Genomic DNA, 24,353 nt, shown 5'->3' on the forward strand with positions numbered 1-24,353 from the left:
AGTGCCTCTGCTGGCTGGTTGCAGTATGACGTGTAGCTCCACCCATCCCTATATCGTCACTGTCCAATGAAAAACATGTATCTCCAAAACAGCAACTTTACAGGAGCGCGAGAAAACCTTCTTGACTTTCAATAGAAATCAGTGTAAAAAGAGTTTATTTCAGATCATTTTGGAGAATTCCGATTGGTCCGTTCATCAAGAAATTTTGACACAGTGTAAGGGACAGTTTGTGTAACCAAATTATGCATTAAACTAAAAATCAACAAAAATGGAGATACTTCCTGCTGGAGCAGTATTAGCATTTCCCGCTAACCGCGCTAAGCACTAGTTCTTTTACAGGCCAGAGATGAGTATTATCGGCCTGTAGCCTGCTTCTATCCCTGGCTAACACTTCTGGAGTAGTATTAGCATTAGCCGCTGACTAAGGTAAGTAAGCTAACTAAGCTCTAACTCTTTGACCATTCAGAGTCGAGTATATCGGCCCAAATCCTGCGTGTTTACTGTGTTAAAACATGCTAGGTGGATGAGCCACTAGCTAATATCTTGCTGTTTGGCAGCATGTACTAGCATAGTAGCTAATGCTAATGCTGCTGCACCCAGCCTTAGTGGAAATCTGGAAATCTAAGCTTACTGTAAATAAAGTGAAGAACTTTATTTACTCACCCAAATAAATAGTTTTTTAGGAGAGAAATCCGTGTAGATTAACATTAACATTTAGTGCTAGTTTGACTTTTAAATAAATATTTTTTTTGTTTCAAGAATTACAGTTTTGTTTACGTAGCTTAGCTTAGCTCTACAGTGGTAAGTGGTAACTGCAAGACCTGCTAAATTAGAAGAAAGAAAAAAAAACATGACGACACCCCTGTTCCTTATTAGTGTCGCATACTGTGCCTTACAGTCCGGTGCGAAAAAGTGAGTCTGGCTCTGTGTCTGGTCTCTACTGTGTAGACTTTGGTTCATATATATTTAACAACATGGTGGACACATTTTGGCTTCATTTTTAAAGAACAGAAGGGAATTGAACCGCAGTTTCCGTGCTTTCTACAGTCACCGCTGTAGATCAAGTTTACATCAATAATAAAATACAGTATTCTGCAGCTACAAAGCTGTTTTTCTGTTTGTTTGCTAACTTTCGACAATAACTGCTGCCGAGGGATATTTTATTCATGTGAATGAAATTATTTACACATTTAGATTTAATCAATTCAGAGAAATTGAGTTGAGTTGTTTGGTGTATCCCTCAGTCGATGGCCACAGATGCTCTCACTTTCTCTCTCTCTCTCTCTGTCTCTCTCTCTCTCTCTCTCTCTCAGGTGTGTGAGGGAAGTTTGAGTGTGTGTTGTGTTTGGGAGAGTTAAATAAGGTAAAAGAGAGAGAGAGACTCTGGGCTACAAAACAAGTGAGAGAAGGAGGGATCGACAGAGAGAGAGAGAGAGAGAGAGAGAGATGTGGGGTTTCTAATAGAAGGCAGATGAGCCCTGGGCTGGAAGGACATGTTTATAAATGAATGAGGATATCATCTATTTAGAGCGGAGTGGGGACGGCGCTCGCAGCCCAGGTGTCGTTCCTTCACTTATTTATGGCTTTGTGGTTGTTTTGCTGTTTTTATCCCTCAGCAGAAACACAAACACGAAAACACATAAATGAATAATGTCGGGTTCTGCCTCAAACTGACGGTTTCTACTAACTAGAGGCGGTGCTTCAATATATAATAAAACTACTGTGATAGAAAACATATAACTGTATATAAAAGTGTTAAAGTAGATTATACACTCACTATTACCAATAAAGTGGCCAATGAGTGCGATAGAAGTCAGATGTTCCTAATAAAGTGGCCAATGAGTGTAAAGTGAGATAGGTGTTCTTAATGGAGTGGCCAATGAGTGCAATACAAGAAAGGTGTTTCTAATAAAGTGGCCAATGAGTGTAAAGTGAGATAGGTGTTCTTAATGAAGTGGCCAATGAGTGTGCTACAAGTCAGGTGTTTCTAATAAAGTGGCCAATGAGTGTAAAGTGAGATAGGTGTTCTTAATGAAGTGGCCAATGAGTGTGCTACAAGTCAGGTGTTCCTAATAAAGTGGCCAATGAGTGTAAAGTGAGATAGGTGTTCTTAATGAAGTGGTCAATAAATGTGATACAAAATAAATTGGCCAATGAGAGAAATGCAAGCTAGGTATTTCTAATAACGTGGCCGTTGTATGGAAGCACAAGGTGGTAGGCAGGTGTTTCTAATAAAGTGGTCAATGTGTGAAAGCATGAGCTGGTAGGCAAGTGTTTCTAATGAAGTGGTTATTGGATTTGATCACACGGTGGTATATAGGGGTTTCTAATAAAGTGGCCACTAAAGAAGCAAAAGGTGGTAGGCAGGTGTTTCTGATAAAGTGGCCAGTGTTTGGAAGCACAAGCTGGTAGGTAGGTGTTTGCAATAAAGTGGCCAGTGTGTGGAAGCACAAGCTGGTAGGTAGGTGTTTTTAATAAAGTGACCAATGAGTGTAATGCAAGATAGGTGTTCCTAATAAATTGGCCAATGATTGTAATCCAAGGTAGGTGTTTCCAATAAAATGGCCACTGGATGGAAGCACACAGAGGTATAAAGGAGTTTCAAATAAAGTGGCCAATGAGTGTAATACAAGTCAGGTGTTTCTGATAAAGTGGCCAATGAGTGTAAGGCAAAATCGGTATTCATTATAAACTGACCAATGAGTGTAATGCAAGAAAGGTGTTTCTAATAAAGTGGCCAGTGAGTGGAGGCACAGGGTGGTACAGAAGGTGTTTCTAATAACGTGGCCATTGTTGTAACAGCATGGTGATTATTATGGTATGTATAATATAAACTGCTGTCATGAAGGAGTTCAGTACCTGTATTATGGTCAGCTCTGTCGCTCTTGGTAACGGTGCTGACGATATGCAAATCCCTGAACAGCGATAGGCCGGCAGCCAGGTCGGAGGCGGGTGTGTTGAGTTGCTCCGCCCCCGTGATAGTGATGCGTGGCTCACTCGGCTGCATCACCATCACTACTGCCTCTATATCAGGGATAGAGATGCACACGTCCTCCCCGAAACACCTGTACACACACACACACACCAACAAAACATCACTAAACATCTACACACACACACCTGGGAGCCAATCAGAGTGAATATTGTGTTTGAATGCGGCTGTATGAGACAGAAACAGAGGGAAATTGAAGTGTGTGTTTTGACAGGGCTGGTTTTGGGGAGTTATTGGCGTCTAAAGCAGGGAAATATGTATCTGTCAGACAGACGCCGCTCCCTCGCTCCTCCTCACCGCCTTCCTCTCTAAGAATTAATCAGCTGAGTGTTTTCTTCAGGCTTCAGGCAGTAATTGCACTTATTAAGCATTAGTCTAAATCACGTTTAATTGTGTTGGTGAGAATTAATTAACGGCTGTGTGTGTTTGTTTTCAGCGGTGCAGGTTGTGAGACGTGTCGTGGAGAGCCGGGAGGACCGTGACTGTCGAGATAATCTCCCACTGCTGCAACAAAAACAGCTTAATGGCCCCTAATTCTATTGTATTTCATATTAACTTTATAAAGTATTCAATTTTCTTGCCTAAAGCCATTTCTAAACTTTAAACTGTAAGGTTTCGTTTAGTTTAGTTAAACATGGCAGTTTTCCAGCTTTGGTTTATCCTGCAGTCTGCATTTGAATAGGCAGAATTTCACATTTATTTATATATATATATATATATATATATATATATATATATATATATATATATATATATATATATATATATATATATACAATATAGTGTTTATTAGCTCAGTAAAACACCAGCATTACAATAAATACAAACACCAACCACCTAACAACACCTTAGCATCCACCTAGCAATACCTTAACAACCACCTAGCAATTGCTTAGCAACATCATAGCATGCACCACATATACCATAGCATGCCTAAGCAACCACCTAGCAACACCTTAACAGCCACCTAGCAATTGCTTAGCAACAATAGAGTAAACACCACAGATGCCATAGCAATGCCTTAGCAACCACCTAGCACCACCTGGCAACCACTTAGCAACAACGTAGCATCCACCACAGACACCACAGCAACACCTTAGCAACCACCTAGCAACCGCTTAGCAACACCTTAGCATCCACCACAGACATCACAGCAAGCACCTAGCAACATCATAGCAAAGATCATAGCAAACGGTGGGAGCAATTTTAGCTGCACAACCATCCTGTGTTTCCTTCAGGAAATGCACTTTTCTAGTTTTATTTATTACACAGAGTGCAGAATATAAGTGCAGAATAGACGGACAGGTTTGAATGTGAAGCCCATAACTCCTCCCTCCGCTGGGGCGAGCGATTCCACAGTGGAGAGTTTGTCAGTCTGGGTGATTTTCTGAAGGTTAATGATGAGGAACAGCTGTGATGTTTGTAGAAGGTCAGTTATAGTTCCCGATTTACTGAAGCTTCTGCCAACACTGTTTAACAGCACACGGCTGATTAAGAGGCTCTTTATTATCTAATAACTGATCACAGATCAGATTTGTTACAGAACTGACCTACAGTATACATGCTCCACCCACACACACACACACACACACAAAAAGTTATCTTAAAAAAAAAAAATCAGGCTTTTGATTAGGAAACTCCAAAACCTTCATTTAGTTTTCTTTTTTGACCTTTAGATCATTGTCCTGCTGCAGAACCCAAGTACACCTAAGCCTAAAGTCACAAACTGATGACTGGATATTCTCCTTCAGGATTGTCTGGTTAACATCAGAATTCCTGGTTCCATCTATTACAACAAGTTGTCCATTACCTAAAGCAGCAAACCAGCCACAGACCTTCACACTACCGCCACCATGTTTTACATTCAGTATGATGTTCTCATCAGACCAAAGAATATTTTCCCTGAATAAGTCAGCAGTGTTATTTTTATCTTGGAACTCTCCCTTTGAGATCATTTTCACCCAGTCTCTTTCTTATTATTGAATTATTAACACTGATCTTAACCGAGGCGAGTGAGTGAGCAGTTCTTTAAATGTTGTTCTGGGTTCTTTTGGGACCTCCTGGATGAGTTGTTCATGCCCTTTTGGAGTAATTTCGAATGGACTCTTGGGAAGGTTCACCAGTGTTCCATGTTTTTCTCCATTAGTGAATAATAGGGAATCACTGTGGTTCTCTGGAGTCCAAAAACTTTAGAAATGACTTTATAACCTTTTCCAGACTGATAGATGATTAACCCTTTCAGACCCTGCGTCCATTACAATGGACAGCACGTGTTTATTTTTTATTTTTTGTTGCACAAAAATTGAGCTTAACTTTCTAAAAAACACGTGATTAATCACAGTTAATCGAATGCAAATGAAGTTGAGACCCAGATGAGACAAAAACCACTCGTTTATGGTCTCAAGAGCACTACTATGGAGATTTCTATGCTTTCAATTCTGTGTTTTTTTCTGATTTTTGAGTAAACTTGGCTGTAAAAAACACAGAGAGGACATAAAAAAAAAAATCTGCTGCTTCCGTGAGTCTCGCTCGGCTGCTCAGCCCTGACCTGCGGCGGAAACCAAGCTTTTTATCACTTAAAATTTTCTGCAAACGGAAAAGAAAATGTATTTTCTTACTCAAGATCCTGTAATCCTTCATCAGGCTCCCTGCCTCCGCGGAGGATGTGTGTGTGTGTATGTACTGTATGTGTGTGTGTGTGTGTGTGTGTGTGTATATGTGTGTGTGTATGTGTGTGTGTGTGTTCCCATGCTAATTCCCTGCTGTTCTTGCTGAAGGGACTCCACCCACGGCCTCTTGGCGATCCCCACAGGAGGCGGGTCAAACTCCCCAAAGATTTATGAATATTCAAATTCGATCATGCATATTCACGCGGCTCCTTAGGGCAGAGCACGGCAACAATAGTAACACAGTACGAGAGTGTGAGGATCCCTCTCTCTCTCTCTCTCTCTCTCTCTCTTTCTTTAAAACAAACACACACACACACACACACACACACACACACATCAGTAAGAATGGAAGTTGGAAGTGCTTTAGGATAGACAGAGGATTAAAAGAGAAAAGCAAAAAAAAAAGATACAAAATAGCAAAGAAAGGCTGAATCTGAGCCACTGGGTGAAAAACGCAGACGCAAAAAAAAGAGCACAGATCGCATTTTTCTTTTACAACTGCGAGCGAGCACTTTAGAGTTCACTCCTTACACTAAAGTTCTACACTCGCTCATTTAAAGCAGCAGTCTGTAGGTTATGTAGATTTGGGGATTTAGAGACCCCTCTGGTGAGAATGTGTAATTGCACACAAAAAAAATCTCTTTTATGGGGTTTTTTATCCTCTATGATTTTATTCCCGTCCAGAACAACCATGTATGTGTTTTTTTTTTTTTTAGACATCCTCTGAGAAAATTACAGGCTGAATTATCTACTGTTTTTCGCTGAACTCCGTGCTCCTCCAGTAATTTTAGTCCCGTCCGGATGCACATCGTCTCCTCGCCTTTAATAAAATAGCTGTTTGTCCACTGCTACACACCATAATTACACTTTGGGTGCGCGTTTCCACGAAGATCCATGTAGAAACACAATAGCAAGTGGAAATGGAGGAGCTACTGAACGTAAAAGTGTGAGATATTTTGTACAGACGTCCCCCTGAGAAACTAATCCTGTCCGGACAGAGCTTTTGTTTGTGTAAAGTCACTATAGTCACTGAGTAAAAAATTAATTGGACTGAAAACAAACCATTTGTTGCTAATCCAAGGTTTGCTAGCGCACCCCCTAGATGCCTCTACCTCAATTGATGATGAAATTAAGTACATAGGGGTGGGCGAAAACCATCTGTATGCCAAAACACCTATTGGTCAGACTAGACTGCAGCTTTTGTACTTTATGATAATGTCTCTGCTTTTATAATATTTTAATGTGCTGAGTAAAAGTTTAACAGAGAGCTTTAGTAAATGAGCACCAGCCGTGATAATGAGAGTTTTATTCCATTTTTCAGCATACAGCTCAGGAATAAAACAAGAGAGCACTTAAAAATGATGAGTTGATGATCACAAGCCATCAAACCACCAAACTGAACTGCTTGAATTTTTGCACCAGGAGTAAAGCAGCATAAAGTTATCCAAAAGCAGTGTGTAAGACTGGTGGAGGAGGAGAACATGATGCCAAGACGCATGAAAAAAACTGGGATTAAAACCATCAGGGTTATTCCACCAAATATTGATTATTTCTGAACTCTTAAAACTTTATGAATATGAACTTGTTGTTTTCATTGCATTATTTGAGGTCTGAAAGCTCTGCATCTTTTTTGTTATTTTAGATATTTCCCATTTTCTGTAAATAAATGCTCTAAATGAGAATATTTTTATTTGGAATTTGGGAGAAATGTTGTCTGTAGTTTATAGAATAAAACAACAATGTTCATTTTACTCAAACATAAACCTATAAATAGCAAAATCAGAGAAACTGATTCACCGCTTCTGAACTCAACATTAGTGAATGTTACTTTGACGTGTCATCCACGTCTAATCTCTTCTAGAGAACTTTTCGTACACTTTCGCGTTAAATCCACATTTTATCTTCACTTCTTTTTTTTCGTAAAGCACTTCACATTTATGGCAGATTGCGTACTTTAAAAAACAATCAAAATAAGTGTGATTGCACTAAAAGAGAGAAAAAAAGCAAAGAAAAGCGAGAGCATTAGAGCATTTTTTCATGCACAATTTCACACCTTCTTGTTTAAATAAAACAAAAAACAAATCATTTATTCATGTTATAAATTGTGGCCGGGTTGGTGGAGGTCTGATGAAGCGGGAGACCCCGCGGAGAAGCTGATGGGTCTAAAATAATTGGGTTTCCGGGGGCGACGGTTGGGAAACGATGGCACGGTGTTTGGTTAAGGCACCTCTTCAATACAGTGATGGTCCTGAATCAGACCCACCGCCTTAATGTTTTCAGATACAATGCATTTAATCTACCTTTGATTTCTTCTGGAAAGATATGAACCTGCAGGACAATCAATCCCCCCATGAAATCACTTATGTGAATGAGTCCGGCTTCAATTTGCCCAAAAGATGCCAGTGGGGACGTAATGTAATAAGGAAAAGACCACAGCGGGTATCGGGCCAATATCACGGTGTGAGGAGCAATATCATCCAGCAGATTGCTGCTGCACAAACCAGGCCAGTCGATACACAGCATCTCATTTCATTGGACGGTCTCTGTGGAAGAGCCTGTGCCTGAGGAGCACACGGGCAGGTGAGGCCAAGTGTGCAAACAGCTGTGATTGGAAGGTGCAAAATGTGGCGTCGCACCATTCGCCAGAAAACTCACACTGGATTTCAAACAGATTCTGAAGATTTTACTGTGTCATCTTTTGGAAATGCAGTGTTTTGTGAATGAGAACATCCAGTCCAGTCCAGAATGTAAACTACAGTGCTGTTAAAATTGTGTGTTTGACACAGTTTTTAATTTATAATTTAATTTATTAAGGATCTAAATAAAGACCAAAATCTATCCAAAATAATCTGGCTCTATGTACAAAAAAGGTATTTGGAAGTTCTACCATTGCTACTAGCAACAACTGCACACAATTTTCAAAACAAACAAAAAAGGCAAGTAAGACCTGCAATTATTAATTCCATGCTGTTCTGGGATCTTTCATTTTGTGACCTCCTGGATGAGTTGTCCATGCCCTTTTGGAGTAACTGTGGTAAGAAACACTCACAGGAAGGTTTAACACTGTTCCATGTTATCTCCATTCGTGAAAAATAGCTCTCACTGTGGTCCGCCTTAGAAATTACTTATAATTTTATAACCTTTTCCAGACTGATAGATGCCAATTTATTAGATTTTTATTCATTATATTTTGACCATTGCAGATTTATTTAAAACTTTTGAAATATTTTCTATTAAATTTACAATTAGGATTTTTAGGATAGGATATCAAACATGAAACCTTTTTATGTAATGCATGAGTAGTGGTAGAGTAGTGATGGAGTAGTGATGTAGTAGTGGTTATTGATCATAATGTAGTGTGATGGAGTAGTGACAGAGTAGTGATGGAGTAGTGATAGTGTAGAGTGCTGAGTGGTTATTGATCGTACTGTGATGGAGTAGTGACAGAGTAGTGATGGAGTAGTGATAGTGTAGAGTGCTGAGTGGTTATTGATCGTACTGTACTGTGGTAGAGGCGGGCTCCAGGCGTGGGGGGCATCAGGGGTTGATGTAGTAGTGATGGAATAGTGATGTAGTAGTGATGGAGTAGTGATGTAGTAGTGATGTAGTAGTGATGTAGTAGTGATAGAGAGGTTATTGATCGTACTGTACTGTAGTAGAGATGTGTAAGCGGCGAGCTCCAGACGTGGGGAAATGTCGGGAATTGATGGAGTAGTGATGGAGTAGTGATGGAGTAGTGGTGATGTAGTGCTAGAGTGGTTATTGATTGTACTGTACTGTGGTAGAGATGTGTAAGCGGCGGGCTCCAGGCGTGGGGAACTGTCGGGAATTGATGGAGTAGTGATGGAGTAGTGATGGAGTAGTGGTGATGTAGTGCTAGAGTGGTTATTGATTGTACTGTACTGTGGTAGAGATGTGTAAGCTGCGGGCTCCAGGCGTGGGGAACTGTCAGGAGTTGATGTAGTAGTGATGGAATAGTGATGTAGTAGTGATGGAGTAGTGATGTAGTAGTGATAGAGTGGTTATTGATTGTGCTGTACTGTGGTACAGATGTGTAAGTGGCGGGCTCCAGGTGTGGGGAACTGTCAGAAGTTGATGTAGTAGTGATGGAGTAGTGATGGAATAGTGATGTAGTAGTGATGGAGTAGTGATAGAGTGGTTATTGATCGTACTGTACTGTAGTAGAGATGTGTAAGCGGCGGGCTCCAGGCGTGGGGAACTGTCGGGAGTTGATGTAGTAGTGATGTAGTAGTGATAGAGTAGTGATGTAGTAGTGATAGAGAGGTTATTGACCGTACTGTACTGTGGTAGAGATGTGTAAGCGGCGGGCTCCAGGCGTGGGGAACTGTCGGGAGTTGATGTAGTAGTGATGGAATAGTGATGGAGTAGTGATGTAGTAGTGATAGAGAGGTTACTGATCGTACTGTACTGTGGTAGAGATGTGTAAGCGGCGAGCTCCGGGCGTGGGGAACTGTGGGGAGTTGATGTAGTAGTGATGGAGTAGTGATAGAGTAGTGATGGAGTAGTAATGGAGTAGTGATAGAGAGGTTAATGATCGTACTGTACTGTGGTAGAGATGTGTAAGCGGCGAGCTCCGGGCGTGGGGAACTGTGGGGAGTTGATGTAGTAGTGATGTAGTAGTGATAGAGTAGTGATGTAGTAGTGATAGAGAGGTTACTGATCGTACTGTACTGTGGTAGAGATGTGTAAGCGGCGGGCTCCAGGCGTGGGGAACTGTCGGGAGTTGATGTAGTAGTGATGGATAAGTGATGTAGTAGTGATGGAGTAGTGATGGAGTAGTGATGTAGTAGTGATAGAGTAGTGATGGAGTAGTGATGTAGTAGTGATAGAGAGGTTATTGATCGTACTGTACTTTAGTAGAGATGTTTAAGCGGCGAGCTCCAGACGTGGGGAAATGTCGGGAATTGATGTAGTAGTGATGGAATAGTGATGGAGTAGTGGTGGAGTAGTGATAGAGTGGTTATTGATCGTACTGTACTGTAGTAGAGATGTGTAAGTGGCGGGTGGCGAGCTCCAGGCGTGGGGAACTGTTGGGAGTTGATGTAGTAGTGATGGAGTAGTGATGGAGTAGTGATAGAGTGGTTATTGATCGTACTGTACTGTGGTAGAGATGTGTAAGCGGCGAGCTCCGGGCGTGGGGAACTGTGGGGAGTTGATGTAGTAGTGATAGAGTAGTGATGGAGTAGTGATGGAGTAGTGATAGAGAGGTTAATGATCGTACTGTACTGTGGTAGAGATGTGTAAGCGGCGAGCTCCGGGCGTGGGGAACTGTGGGGAGTTGATGTAGTAGTGATAGAGTAGTGATGGAGTAGTGATGGAGTAGTGATAGAGAGGTTATTGATCGTACTGTACTGTAGTAAAGATGTGTAAGCGGCGAGCTCCAGGCGTGGGGAACTGTCGGGAATTGATGGAGTAGTGATGGAATAGTGATGGAGTAGTGATGTAGTAGTGATAGAGAGGTTATTGATCGTACTGTACTGTGGTAGAGATGTGTAAGCGGCGAGCTCCGGGCGTGGGGAACTGTCGGGAGTTGATGTAGGAGACTTTTCTCAGAGCCGTGTTCACCTGATCCAGATCTTCTCCCTCCATCACCAGCACAGACTGAGCCGGATTAAAGTGAAACTGCAGAAACACAGCAGACCAGACATTGAGTTATTTTGAGGGCACAGTAAATTTACACTGTTATAGTGTAGCTGTACACTGATGAATTTACATTGTATAAAAGTGTCATGTCTTCAAAAAACAAGAGACCACTTAATGATGATGTTTTTCCTTGATTTTACCAAATTGAAAACCTCTGGAATATAATCAAGAGGAAGATGGATGATCACAAGCCATCAAACCACCAAACTGAACTGCTTGAATTTTTGCACCAGGAGTAAAGCAGCATAAAGTTATCCAAAAGCAGTGTGTAAGACTGGTGGAGGAGAACATGATGACAAGATACATGAAATAAAAACTGTGATTAAAAAACAATCAGGATTATTCCACCAAATATTGATTATTTCTGAACTCTTAAAACTTTATGAATATGAACTTGTTTTCTTTGCTTTATTATTTGAGGTCTGAAAGCTTTACATCTTTTTTGTTATTTCAGCCATTTCTCATTTTCTGTAAATAAATGCTCTAAATGAGAATATTTGTATTTGGAATTTGGGAGAAATGTTGTCTGTAGTTTATAGAATAAAACAACAATGTTCATTTTACTCAAACATAAACCTATAAATAGCAAAACCAGAGAAACTGATTCAGAAACTGAAGTGGTCTCTTATTTTTTTCCAGAGCTGTATAATAAACTAGTTATTAAAATGTGAAGGGTGTCCTCACTTTTGTGAGATACTGTATAACAGTGAATACAGCATTAGTAGTTATGAGATTGTTATTACAAGTATTATTAATACGTAATTACAGTTATTTGATATATATGTGTGTGTGTGTGTGTGTGTGTGTCAGTGTTCATACAATAGAAGGAGCCGCAAAAGGAGCTTAAAATGACTGAACGGCGCAGAGCGAAGGAAAGAAAGAAAGATGAATCGATACACAGAGAGGAAACAGACATATGAGGCCTCAAGCTCATCCACTGATCTCTCACTATCTCTCTCTCTTTCTCTTTATTATCTCTCTCTCTTTACTATCTCTCTCTCTCTCTCTCTCTGATGTCAGTTCTCATCCGATCCTAAAATCTTTCCTCCAGACTCGGAATATAAAAGAACAAAAGCCACCGAGAGAAAATGGAAAACTGGGCCTGAAGACATTCCCTCTGTCTGTCCCTCCCTCTCTCACTCTCTCTCTCTCTTCCTCTTGCTCTCCCTCTCTCTCTCTTTTTCTCTCTCTCTCCATCTTTATTCCGCTTTTCTCTCTATTCTCTCGCTCTGTACAACTGCTTTTATCTCTGCCTTTGTGGGTGGAAACGCTTATGTGTATAGATTACTGACACACACACACACACACCCACACACACACAGTTGTATAGCTATATGAAAGACGTTTGGGCACCCGAGACAAATTAGCTGTCTTAGTAATATTCAGTGATGACATAGTAACTTTGAAAAAGTAATTTGATTACTGATTCCTTATTTAAAATGTAACTTCATTACTTTATGAATTACTTTTTTTAAGTAAGTTACTTTATTAGTTACATTCAGCAGCTACTACAAATGTTTCTTCAGATTTAACTTTTAACATGTTTTTCGAAGCTAGGCGGCACTTTGAGAGCACACTGAGTGCTAGTTTTATCCTGTTAGCTTGTTAGCTCGCTAGCCTGTTATTATTTCGGCGACAATTTCAGCAATTAAGCGACCGTCCATCCTTTCACTGCGTTGAGCCGGATGTTACAATACCATTTTACAAAGGAAAATGACAAAAATGGAACGCACGGTGGATTTGGACTTGGATAAGTACTTTCTGAGGATCTGAGTACTGGATTACAAATAGTAATGCATTGGTTAGATTAGAGTAACACATTACTGACATCACTAGACTTAATATCATGTCCCATGACATTTGGCATGGCCCATGAAAGTTAAAGTGAGCTGTTCAGACCTTTGGGCGTGCTGACTGAATGGAAATGCAAGTTCTATTAAAGTTACTCATCTATACGCCCGGACAATTCTAGCCAGAAGCCACTGGTCACGATCATTATCACTCCTTGTGTTGTCCACATGCGTGACACTGTGGAGTGTGGAATGTTAAATATGGGCAGGTTAACTGGTATAAAATGAAATGCCAGTCCGTGTATCTATTAGTCCTCACTCAAACTCTCAAACTCCAATAATTTACACCTCGCCATAAGTACTCTGTGCAAGCCTCACTCACAAGATAACACCTCACAACTTACACAGGTATGGGCATTCCCAGGTCATCCCCTAAAGATACACTTCCTGATTAGTTTATATCCTGCTGTCCTATGATTTTTGGCACACCAGGGTGTAAAGTCCTATGTTAGCATACAAAGATTCTGATGTCCTCATAAGGTAAAATGATGAGTATGTGTGTGTGTGTGTACCTTTATCCCTTTCTCCAGGCTCTCCAGTGAGGTGATGTCCAGTCCCTCTTTACAGGCCTGCAGGCAGGAAATCACCTTCTGACTCTCGATCTTCCCGGGTCTCAGAGTCAGACCCGACAGACTGCCGCGGAAATGCTGCGTAAACCGGGCCTTCGACACCTCACCCCCTACACACACAAAAACACACACACATGTGAGGACCATCCTTGCACAGAATGAGAACTGTAGCTAATAGGGGTGGGCGATATGGCTCTAAAATAATATCACGATATTTCAGGGTATTTTTGTGATAACGATATACTTGGCGATATAGGAAAACAGAAATAATTAATTAACTCAGGAATATAGTATAATAGTATAACAGAATAATCATAATGTGGCAAAATAAATATAAAAATATAGCATAAAATAATATAATGCAGCAAAAAATATTGCAGAATATTTAGTGCATGCATATAAACTGCAAACTAAAACCATTATACAATAAATACACCTAAAGCTACACAGCAAATAATAGACTACTTTTAAGACAGAACAGCCCTATTATCACAATATGGATTTTTAAAATCATGATATTTCTGTGTCACGATATATTGTATACGATATAATATTGCCCACTCCTAGTAGCTAATTTATACTCAGGGTTTATACACTTTTCAAAAAATACTTTTTTATGACTTTCCATGCCTTTGCAGCACATTTTAATGACTATATGATCTTTAGAACATCAGTACAGACATGGAAAAAAAAATCAAAACTGGTTATAATAGGTCTATATTTCTCCTAAAATTAATTTTAAAAAACGTAACACGTTTTTTAAAATGTCACGTTTTAATAGCTGAATAACATTTCTGCATATTTTGCACATCTCTGTCTTATATGTGTCTGAATAAAGCCAGACAGCATTAAATCAGCATTTTTCTCTTACAGTTGAAGCTGAAACTCCAGTCTAAATAGCACCCACATAGACAGATACTGTAGCTAATGACAAGAGATGTGACGAATTTACCCAAACTTTGAATTATTTTTTTAAACCAAAGCAAAAGTCAATAAACAGAAACAAATTTTTAAAATTTCCATGCTTTTCCAAAACTTTCTGGGTATTTTTATTTTTCCAAAACATACCCAGGCCTGGAAATTGCAGAAATTGGAAGAAAACTCCATGACTTTTTTTAGGTTATTCATGAGCGTACGAAACCTGTATACTACACCCAAACCTAACCTTAACCTTAGTGACCAAAAGTGAATCATTTCACTTTTTTTAGATTTTTAAAATTTAAGTATTAATTTTTGTACAAAAAAAAATGTAACAAAAAAAAAAAACAATAAATAAAAGAAATCTCAAATAAGTTGTGAGGACCACCAAAATAAAAATGATTATTTATACATAATTTATTTATTTATAAAATAGACAAAACTTAACATATTTTTGTTTTTAATCATTTTAAAAATCAACTTTGACACACATTTTCAGCTGTGCTGAACTCATCAAGAGTTAATTACTTGAATTTCTTGTCTCCTAATGTGTTTGAGAGCATCAGTTGTAAAGTAGTGAAGAGGTAGAGTTAGTACACAGTGAATAAAACTATTTGAGTAATGTTCTAATCCAGATTATGACACAAACTACTCAACTAAGTAGAAAGAAAAAAATACTTTGAGGACACTTTGAAAGTATCCTCAGGTGCAGTCAATACAAAGAGCATTAAAATTGGTATGATGATAAAACTGGCACTCATCAGGACCGCCCCAGAAAAGGAAGAGTGAGAGTTTTCTCTGTTGTACAGGATAAGTTTATCAGAGTTACCAGCCTCATAAAACACAAGTTAACAAACAGCTCCCCAGATAAGATTATTAAGAGTATTTTAAGTAACTACATGATTCCTATTAGTTTACAATGAATAGGAAGGTGTGTCTAAACGTTTGACTGTTTTTAGGGCTGCTGTTTGAAGTGTTTTAGATTTTAGAGAGTTTCTTTCTTTCGGTCTGCATGTGATTAATCAACCACCTGCAGTTACTGATTCTCAAACTCCCATCAAATTCTCTTTGTCTGAGGTTTAAAACAATCTGAAAATGTGAGCGCTGATTGCGTTGATAACTTTAAAGTTGTCCTCATGACCTTTTTCACTAATCATCAGACGTCTGATGTATAATTTATTTTGTTTTAAGAAAGTCTGTAATTTTGCTTTGAGGTGATCTGGTGGACATAATCAACAGAAGAATGTGAGGGAATATTATAGAGGTTTGTTATAATAATATAATAATGTAATTTTACCATACCTATCAACCCTTCTTAGAATATTATATAAGACCAATTGGTACTTTTGGCAGTGTGGGCAGTGTGCCAAGTCCTGCTGGAAAATGAAATCTGCATCTCCATAAAAGTTGTCAGTGCATGTCTATCTGATTATCTGTCTGTCTGCACAGAAGTTGGACATTGAAACTGAAACACCTGGTTTTAGACCACAATAATTGATTGTGGTGACGGACAGTTCTGGTGGAAACAGGAGAGTTGAGGTGCACATTGAATTCTGCGTGATTTGATCTTCCGTGGTTTTATGTTTTTTGGATACAATCCGGGTTAGCACCCGAACATCCCTTTCAGACAGCTTCCTCTTACAGCGTCCACAGTTAATCCTGTTGGATGTGGTTGGTCCTTCTTGGTGGTATGCTGACATTACCCTGGATACCGTGGCTCTTGATGCATCACAAAGACTTGCTGTCTTGGTCACAGATGTGGCAGCAAGACGTGCACCAACAATTTGTCCTCTTTTGAACTCTGGTATGTCTCCCATAATATTGTGTGCATTGCAATATTTAGAACAGAACTGTGCTCTTACCCTGATAATTGAACCTTCACACTCTGCTCTTACTGGTGCAATGTGCAATTAATGAAGATTGACCACCAGGCTGCTCCAATTTAGCCATGAAACCTAAAATCCCACACTAAAATGACAGGTGTTTCAGTTTCATTCTCCAACCCCTGTATATCCAACCATCAATCTGTTTTATCTGTCTGTCTATTTGTCCATATATCTGTCTTATATATGCGGTGGTGTGTTACTGTGGTTCTGTATGTGCTGAGGGACATTTCTTGTCCCCTCGGTTGGTCTCAGTGTGGACCTGGCTGTGTTTAGAGTCTGTGTGGAAGCTCTTAGAGTTACTACTGTGTGAATCAATTACACTTTGATTCATGAATCGACTTGTTTGAGTTATTCTACCATTCTGCCTCACAATACAGAGCCCGCAGTCCCAGATCCCTTCTGTGTTTATAGCTGATACATATATTCATATGAATACAGCTATTTATACTTCATTCATTCCCCCTCACGGTCACCTGACCTTGCCAGCAGGCTCCAACGGTGAGCTGGACATCAATCTTAGACGAGTGGATGGGCCAGTCATCCGTCACCAGGTACGGGTCATAGGTCACCCCGTCCACGTAGAGAGTGACCACTGGAAACTCTACATTAATGACATAGTAATGCCACTCCTTATCACAGATCTGAGAGAGAGAGAGAGAGAGAGAGAGAGAGAGAGAGAGAGTTTTCATGATTTTCCTTTATAAATAATTAGTTTCAGCAATTTAAAGAAACTCACAAGGCAGGTCAGAAATGTTAAAGTTGTGGAAAAGAAGCAGGGTTCAGTTATACAAACATATATACAAACCCAAGCTTTTAAAGCATTCCAAGGAGCACCGTTCAATCCATCATAAAAAAATGAATGAAAAAGTATTTCAATACTGCAAATCTGCCGAGGCATGGCCATGGTCCACCAAAACTGAGAGATTGAGCAAGCAAAGCACTGGTCATAGAAGCGAAGGGCCAAGAGGCCCATGGTCACTCTGGAGGAACTGTAGAGATCCACAGCTCAGGTTGGACACAACCATAACACTGCATATAACATGTGGCAAGACTTAAAAATTGATGTTCACAGACGCTTTCTGTCCAACCTGGATTAGCTTCAGCTATTTTGCAGAGAAAAATGAGAAAAAAAAATAGATTTATAGATGTGCAAAGATGGTGGAGACATACGCCATAAAGCTAAATCTATAGTTTTCTCTTCTTTCCATGAGCCTATAAATATATGATATACAGTTTTGAAAAAAAATAAGAGGGCGCTTCAGTTTCTGAATGAGTTCCTCTGATTTTGCTATTTATAGAAAATGAGAAATGGCTGAAATAACAAAAAAGATGCAGAGCTTTCAGACCTCAAATAATACAAAGAAAACAAGTTCATACTCATAAAGTTTTAAGAGTTCAGAAATAATCAATATTTAGCGGAATAACCCTGGTGGTTTTTAATCACAGTTTTTTTTCATGCATCTTGGCATCATGTTGTCCTCCTCCACCAGTCTTACACACTGCTTTTGGATAACTTTATGCTGCTTTACTCCTGGTGCAAAAATTCAAGCAGTTCAGTTTGGTGCTTTGATGGTTTGTGATCATCCATCTTCCTCTTGATTATATTCTTTACATTTGGGGAAATTAAAGAATCTCATTTTTAAGTGGTCTCTTTTTCTAGAGGTGTATATTTGAGGGTTGTTGTGCACTCTTATCTTATGTTGTTTGATGAATTTTGCTATATCTAAAAATTCTCCTCCTGGGAATCAATATAACTCTCTCTCTCTCTCTCTCTTTCTTTCTTTCTTTCTCTCTAATTCCTCCTGTAAGGGTGAATCGATGGGTGGCCTCCATGTCATTGGTTAAAGTCTCTTGGCTGACCTGTAATCACCCACTGCAAATGTTTGTCTGTTTAATCCGAGCCCTGTTAGCCATTCCTGCAGCACTTCCAGGTGAGACGGAGCATCAATACAAACACACTTTACCTTTATATGACCTGCACTGACACACACTGCACCAGTCTTTATCAGTGAAAGAGAGAGAGAGAGAGAAAGAGAGAGAGATCAATATTTTTATTAAGAAACGGTAGGAAGAACTTGGGAGATTGGTCTTTTCTGCTGTTCCTTTCACTTTTCACTTCTCTCCCCACACTACTACACCTGTATTATACTCTCTGGTGAGCTTTTGTTTACATCCCTCCCCCGTCTCTCTCTCTGTCGCGCTTGGCGTGAATTTAGTTTCTGTCCGTTCTCATTTTTCCACCCATTCTTGGGTTCCCTATCTCCTTATAAGGGTTTTTTCCCTGGCCGTGTCCCAATTCACAAGCCAGAGCAGCGGTATTGTATTGAGCAGCGACCCTGATGACACGGGTTTGATCCTGCGTGAGGAGCGTGTGATTATTTTTTTTTTTTTTTATTTCTTCTTGGGTTTACCTGCTTTGAGATGAACTGTTCTGCAACTGGGTTCTACAACCCTCTTGGCTGGAGAGCTACTACATTTTGTGGCCGCCACATAATGGCTTGGAAAATTGCCCACCAACTCCTTCTTTACTTCACTCTGTAACACCACTGACCTGTAATGTACTACATGGTGCTACACAACTGGCTTTGCAATGTTACGCCACTATCTTGGGTATTTCAGCTGACTTTTAGAGACCCAAAGACCCAAAGCACCGATACATCCTGACCATGCACAAGCTCAGAGACCAGAGTCTGCCCAAGAAAAAGCCTAATAAAAAATACATGTACAAAATCCTGCCTGTCCACAGAGAAATGACTGCTGCTGCTGTGCGACACTGTATAACAGACACATTTTCTCCTTCTCAAAAAACTGTTTTTTTTCATTACCTGATTGACCCATAACTCACTCTCACACTCTACACTGTTACACTATTGACCTCTTACACATTCCACACTGTAACACCACTGACCTGTAAAGGACCCTTCAGTGTTAAACTACTAACCTGAAACACCCTCCACACTGTTACAGCACTGACTTGTGACACCTCCACAATGTTACAGCACTGACTTGTGACACCTTCACAATGTTACAGCACTGACTTGTGACACCTCCACAATGTTACAGCACTGACCTGTACATGTACACCTTCACAATGTTACAGCACTGACCTGTACCTGTACACCTCCACAATGTTACAGCACTGACTTGTGACACCTCCACAATGTTACAGCACTGACTTGTGACACCTCCACAATGTTACAGCACTGACTTGTGACACCTCCACAATGTTACAGCACTGACCTGTACACCTTCACAATGTTACAGCACTGACCTGTACCTGTACACCTCCACAATGTTACAGCACTGACTTGTGACACCTCCACAATGTTACAGCACTGACCTGTACACCTTCACAATGTTACAGCACTGACCTGTACCTGTACATCTCCACAATGTTACAGCACTGACTTGTGACACCTCCACAATGTTACACCACTGACCTGTAACACATCCACAATGTGACAGCACTGACCTGTACTAGACTCCAGACTCTCTAGAATTTTAGGAAAATATTCTGTGGACTAACAAGACAAAAGTGGAGCTTTTTGGAAGCATCAGTTCTGCTCTCTCTACCAGAAAAGTCTGAATGAGAAAGATGTCTGTCCATCAGTTTGTGACCTTAAGCTCAGGTGTACTTGGGTTCTCCAGCAGGACAATGACCCAAAGCTCACCAGCAAGTTTAAAGAAACTAAGTGAAGGTTTTGGAGGGTCTAGTTAAATTCTGGATGATTGAGATGCTGTGGATGATCTTAAACAGGATGTTCATGCTGAAAAAAACTTATCCAATATGGCTGAATTAAAAACACTTCTGTAAAGAAGAGTGGAACAAAATTCCTCCACAGAGATGGAAAAGGCTTGTTGCACAACCAAGTTATTAGGTTTAGTTGGCAAACACTTTTTCACAAAGTGCTAGATTGGTTGGTTGGTTGGTTGGAGATAGAGGAGAGAAAGAAAGAATATGTGTCTGAGGGAGAAAAAGAGAGAGGGAGAGAGAGAGAGATAGTGGGCGGAGCCTGCAGAGCAGTTTGTGAAGAGATTGATGAGATATGCGGACAAGGTGACTCTGCAGAGGAGAACAAGAGAGAAAGAGAGAGAGACAGAGAGAGAGAGAGAAAGAGAGAGAGAGAAAGTAGTGTGAAAGTGAAAAGAACAAAAGCCACCCCTCTGTATCGCACTCCGCTGAAGCGAGTGAGATATTATTAAAAAGAAAGTGGAGAGAGAAAGGAAAAGTGCAGATTTGTGGAATTACCACTCCAACCGTTTCACTGGAGGATGAAACCAGTTCAGACACTCAGAGCTGCGATAGTGCGGCTAATTCAGCTACGCTAACACTGTAATTACTGAGGCTTCATCTCAGCAAATACAGCAGGAAATAATTGGCAAACAGAATTTGACTAGTTAATAGAGTTCTTATTATTTACACTATACAGTACGTACGCATGATTTTGGTCATTCATGCCCTCTATAGAATGCATTCAGCTACTTTAACTCTAGAATGCTAATGCTGTAATTGCAAACAAAGGATTCTGTACCAAATATTATTTTATTATTTTATGCAATAAAATGCTAATTAATTATTAAAATGTAATACAATGTTATGGTATTTTCTGGATTTTATTTTAGACTCAGACTCCCACAGTAAAAGTTCACCTATGATAAAAAAAAAATGTAATTCTTTACTACCCAATGTATATAGTGAGAGAGAGAGGTAGATATAAAGGTTGTGTGTTAGAGAGAGGGAGAGAGAGATGTTGAGATATAGGTAGTGAAAGAGAGAGAGAGAGAGAGAGAGAGAGGGATAGATGGATTTTAAGGGAGAATGGATAGGGTCATGTATTGCAAGATTTTGGCCAACAACGTCCTTCTCTCAGTGAATTACATTAAAGATAAGTCATGGTTGGGTCTTCCAGCAGGACAATGACCCAGGAAAAAACATCCAGTGCAACTAACAGGTGCTTAACCATGCTTAAGAAGCATTTTAAGGTCCTGGAGTAGAAAATCTTGGGAGGGAGCTGAAACTGAATAAACCTGAAAGATCTGTGGAAGATCTGTATGAAGGAATGGGCAAAATGTAGGTGAGAAAACAAATGCAAAATTGCCTGTATATCAAATAATTATTTTCCCCACTGTGTATAGTGAGAGAGAGAGAGAGGTAGATATATAGGCAGTGTGTTAGAGAGAGAGAGAGAGAGAGGGAGATTTATTGGTGATGGGTCATGGCTGGGTCTTCCGTCATGACAATGACCCAAGAAAAACATCCAGTGCATCTAACAGGTGGCTCTTTAAGAAGCATTTAAGGTCCTGGAGTGGCAGAGCCAGTCTCCAGATCTGAACCCAGTAGGGAATCTTTTTGAGAGAGCTGAAACTCAATGAAACCTGAAAGATCTGGAGACCTGGAGAAGATCTGTATGGTGGAGAGGGCTGAAAAGCTTGCGGCAGTGTGTGCAAACCTGGTCAAGAACTACAGGAAACGTCTGACCTCTATAATCGCAAATACTGTAAAGGTTTCTGTACCAAAAATTATAAGCTCTGTTTTTCTGTTGTATCATGCAATAAATTAAAAATGTGTTTTTTTTTAAAAGAGCGAGAGGAATAGATATAGGCAAAGAGAGAGAGAGAGAGAGAGAGAGAAAGATAAAGAGAGAGATTAAGAGAATAAGAGAGAGAGATAGAGAGAGAGGGAATAAGAGAGAGAGAGATAGAGAGAGAGAATAAGAGAGTGCGAGAGAAAGATAAAGAAAGAGAGAGATAAAGAGAGAATAAGAGAGAGAGATAGAGAGATTAAGAGAATAAGAGAGATAGATAGAGAGAGAGAATAAGAGAATAAGAGAGAGAGAGATAGAGAGAGGGAATAAGAGAGAGAGCGATAGAGAGAGAGAATAAGAGAGTGCGAGAGAAAGATAAAGAGAGAGAGAGAGATAAAGAGAGAGAGATAAAGAGAGAGATTAAGAGAATAAGAGAGAGAGAGAGAGAGGGAATAAGAGAGAGAGAGATAGAGAGATTAAGAGAATAAGAGAGATAGATAGAGAGAGAGAATAAGAGAATAAGAGAGAGAGAGATAGAGAGGGAGGGAATAAGAGAGAGAGAGAGATAGAGAGAGAGAATAAGAGAATGAGAGAGAGAGATAGAGAGAGGGAATAAGAGAGAGAGAGAGAAAGATAAAGAGAGATTAAGAGAATAAGAGAGAGAGATAGAGAGAGAGAATAAGAGAATAAGAGACAGAGAGATGCTCTCTTGATGCTCTGTTTGGACTGCTGCCACTCCGTGTCGTACGCTGGCAGACGGCTGCTTTCCACTCTGTTACACATGACTGTGTGTATGTGTGTGTGTGTGTGTGTGTGTGTGTAGATGTGTGTGTGTGTAGATGTGTGTGTGTGTGTGTAGATGTGTGTGTGTGTAGATGTGTGTGTGTGTGTCGTTTGTATTGCAGATGGGACAGGTCACTAGGTCTAGTGGAACTGATTGTTACACCCTTTACGTCCAGCAAAGACACTCAAACACACACACACGCACACACACACACACACACACACACACACACAAACACACACACACACACACACACACACACACACAAAAGTGGTAAAAGTGCTGCAGGCCTGTTTCTAATCTTCTAATGTTCACCATCTCCATTTATCTCTCACTGCAGACTGATACCAGAGGAGAGAGAGAAAAAGAGAGAGAAAGAAAAAGGAGATTAAAAGAAAAGAAAGGAAGAGAAAGATAAAGCAAGGTAAGGGTTAGAGGGAAAAAGAGGTGGAAAGAGAAAGAGAGAAAGAGGAAGAGAGAGAGAGAGAGAGTAAAACGTGTGTAATTCACATAGAGGTAAATATCTTACAGTCTGCTGGAATTACTAGTATTAGTATTAGTATTACTGTCAGAAGCAGTAGTAGTGTAGTAATAGTAGTAGTGTAGTAATAATAGTAGTAGTAGAAGTAGTAGTAGTAGTAGTGTAGTAATAGTAGTGGTAGTAGTAATAGCAGTACTAGTATCAGCAGCAGTAGTGGTACTAGTATCAGCAGTAGTAGCAGTAGCAGTGGTAGTAGTAACAGTAGTAGAAGTTGTAGTAATAGTAGTAGTGTAGTAATATTAGTGTAGTGACAGTAGTAGCAGCACTAGTATCAGTAGTAGTAGTAGTAGTTGTAGTAGCAGTATTAGTGTCAGCAGTAGTAGTGTAGTAATAGTAGTAGTTGTAGTAGTAGTAGCAGTAGTAGTAGTAATAGTAGTAATAGTATCAGCATCAGTAGTAGTAGTAGTAGTAGTATTAGAATTAGTAGTAGTAAAGTAATAGTAGTAGCAGTAGCAGCAACAGTAGTAGTAGTAGTAGTAGTAAAGTGATAGTAGCAGTAGTATCAGTGGTAGTAATAGTAGTAGTAGTAGTAACAGTAGTAATAGTAGTAGCAGTAGCAACAGCAGATATTGTAAGAGTATCAGTAGTAAAAGTAGTAGAATAATAGTAATAATAATTACTATTAATAATAATAAGTAATAGTAGTAATAGTAGTGGCTGTAATAGGGGTAATCGTAGCAGATAGGGGTAGTAGCAGTAGTAGTATTAATACTAGTACTAATAGTGGAAGTAATGGTAGTAGTAGTATCAGTAGTAGTTTTATAGCAGTAGTAATAGTAGTAATAATAGAAGTAGTGACAGCAACAAAGTAGTAATTTCAGCAATAGAATATAGTAGTGGTAGCAAAAAGGCTGTAGTAGAAATAGATGTAGATTTAGTAATAATAAAAGACATAAAATCAGCATTAGTGGTGATAGCAACACAAGTAGTAAGTGTAGTGGTACTCGCAGGAGTA

At 39.7% G+C, this 24,353-nt stretch overlaps 1 protein-coding gene across 1 annotated transcript in view; it reads right to left on the reverse strand.

Moving 5' to 3' along the window:
• The window catches only part of clstn2b (calsyntenin 2b), a 155,404-nt gene that overhangs the window by 6,741 nt on the left and 124,310 nt on the right, over positions 1-24,353 (reverse strand). The window contains exons 9-12 of the mRNA XM_049467247.1: positions 17,027-17,189; positions 13,688-13,854; positions 11,156-11,304; positions 2,860-3,065 (exon numbers count right to left, since the gene is read on the reverse strand). Coding sequence (XP_049323204.1) covers positions 2,860-3,065; positions 11,156-11,304; positions 13,688-13,854; positions 17,027-17,189 — 685 coding nt within the window. The remainder of the gene's footprint in view (positions 1-2,859; positions 3,066-11,155; positions 11,305-13,687; positions 13,855-17,026; positions 17,190-24,353) is intronic.

The sequence above is a fragment of the Astyanax mexicanus genome, chromosome 18 (assembly GCF_023375975.1).
Source record: "Astyanax mexicanus isolate ESR-SI-001 chromosome 18, AstMex3_surface, whole genome shotgun sequence".
Taxonomy (NCBI): domain Eukaryota; kingdom Metazoa; phylum Chordata; class Actinopteri; order Characiformes; family Acestrorhamphidae; genus Astyanax; species Astyanax mexicanus.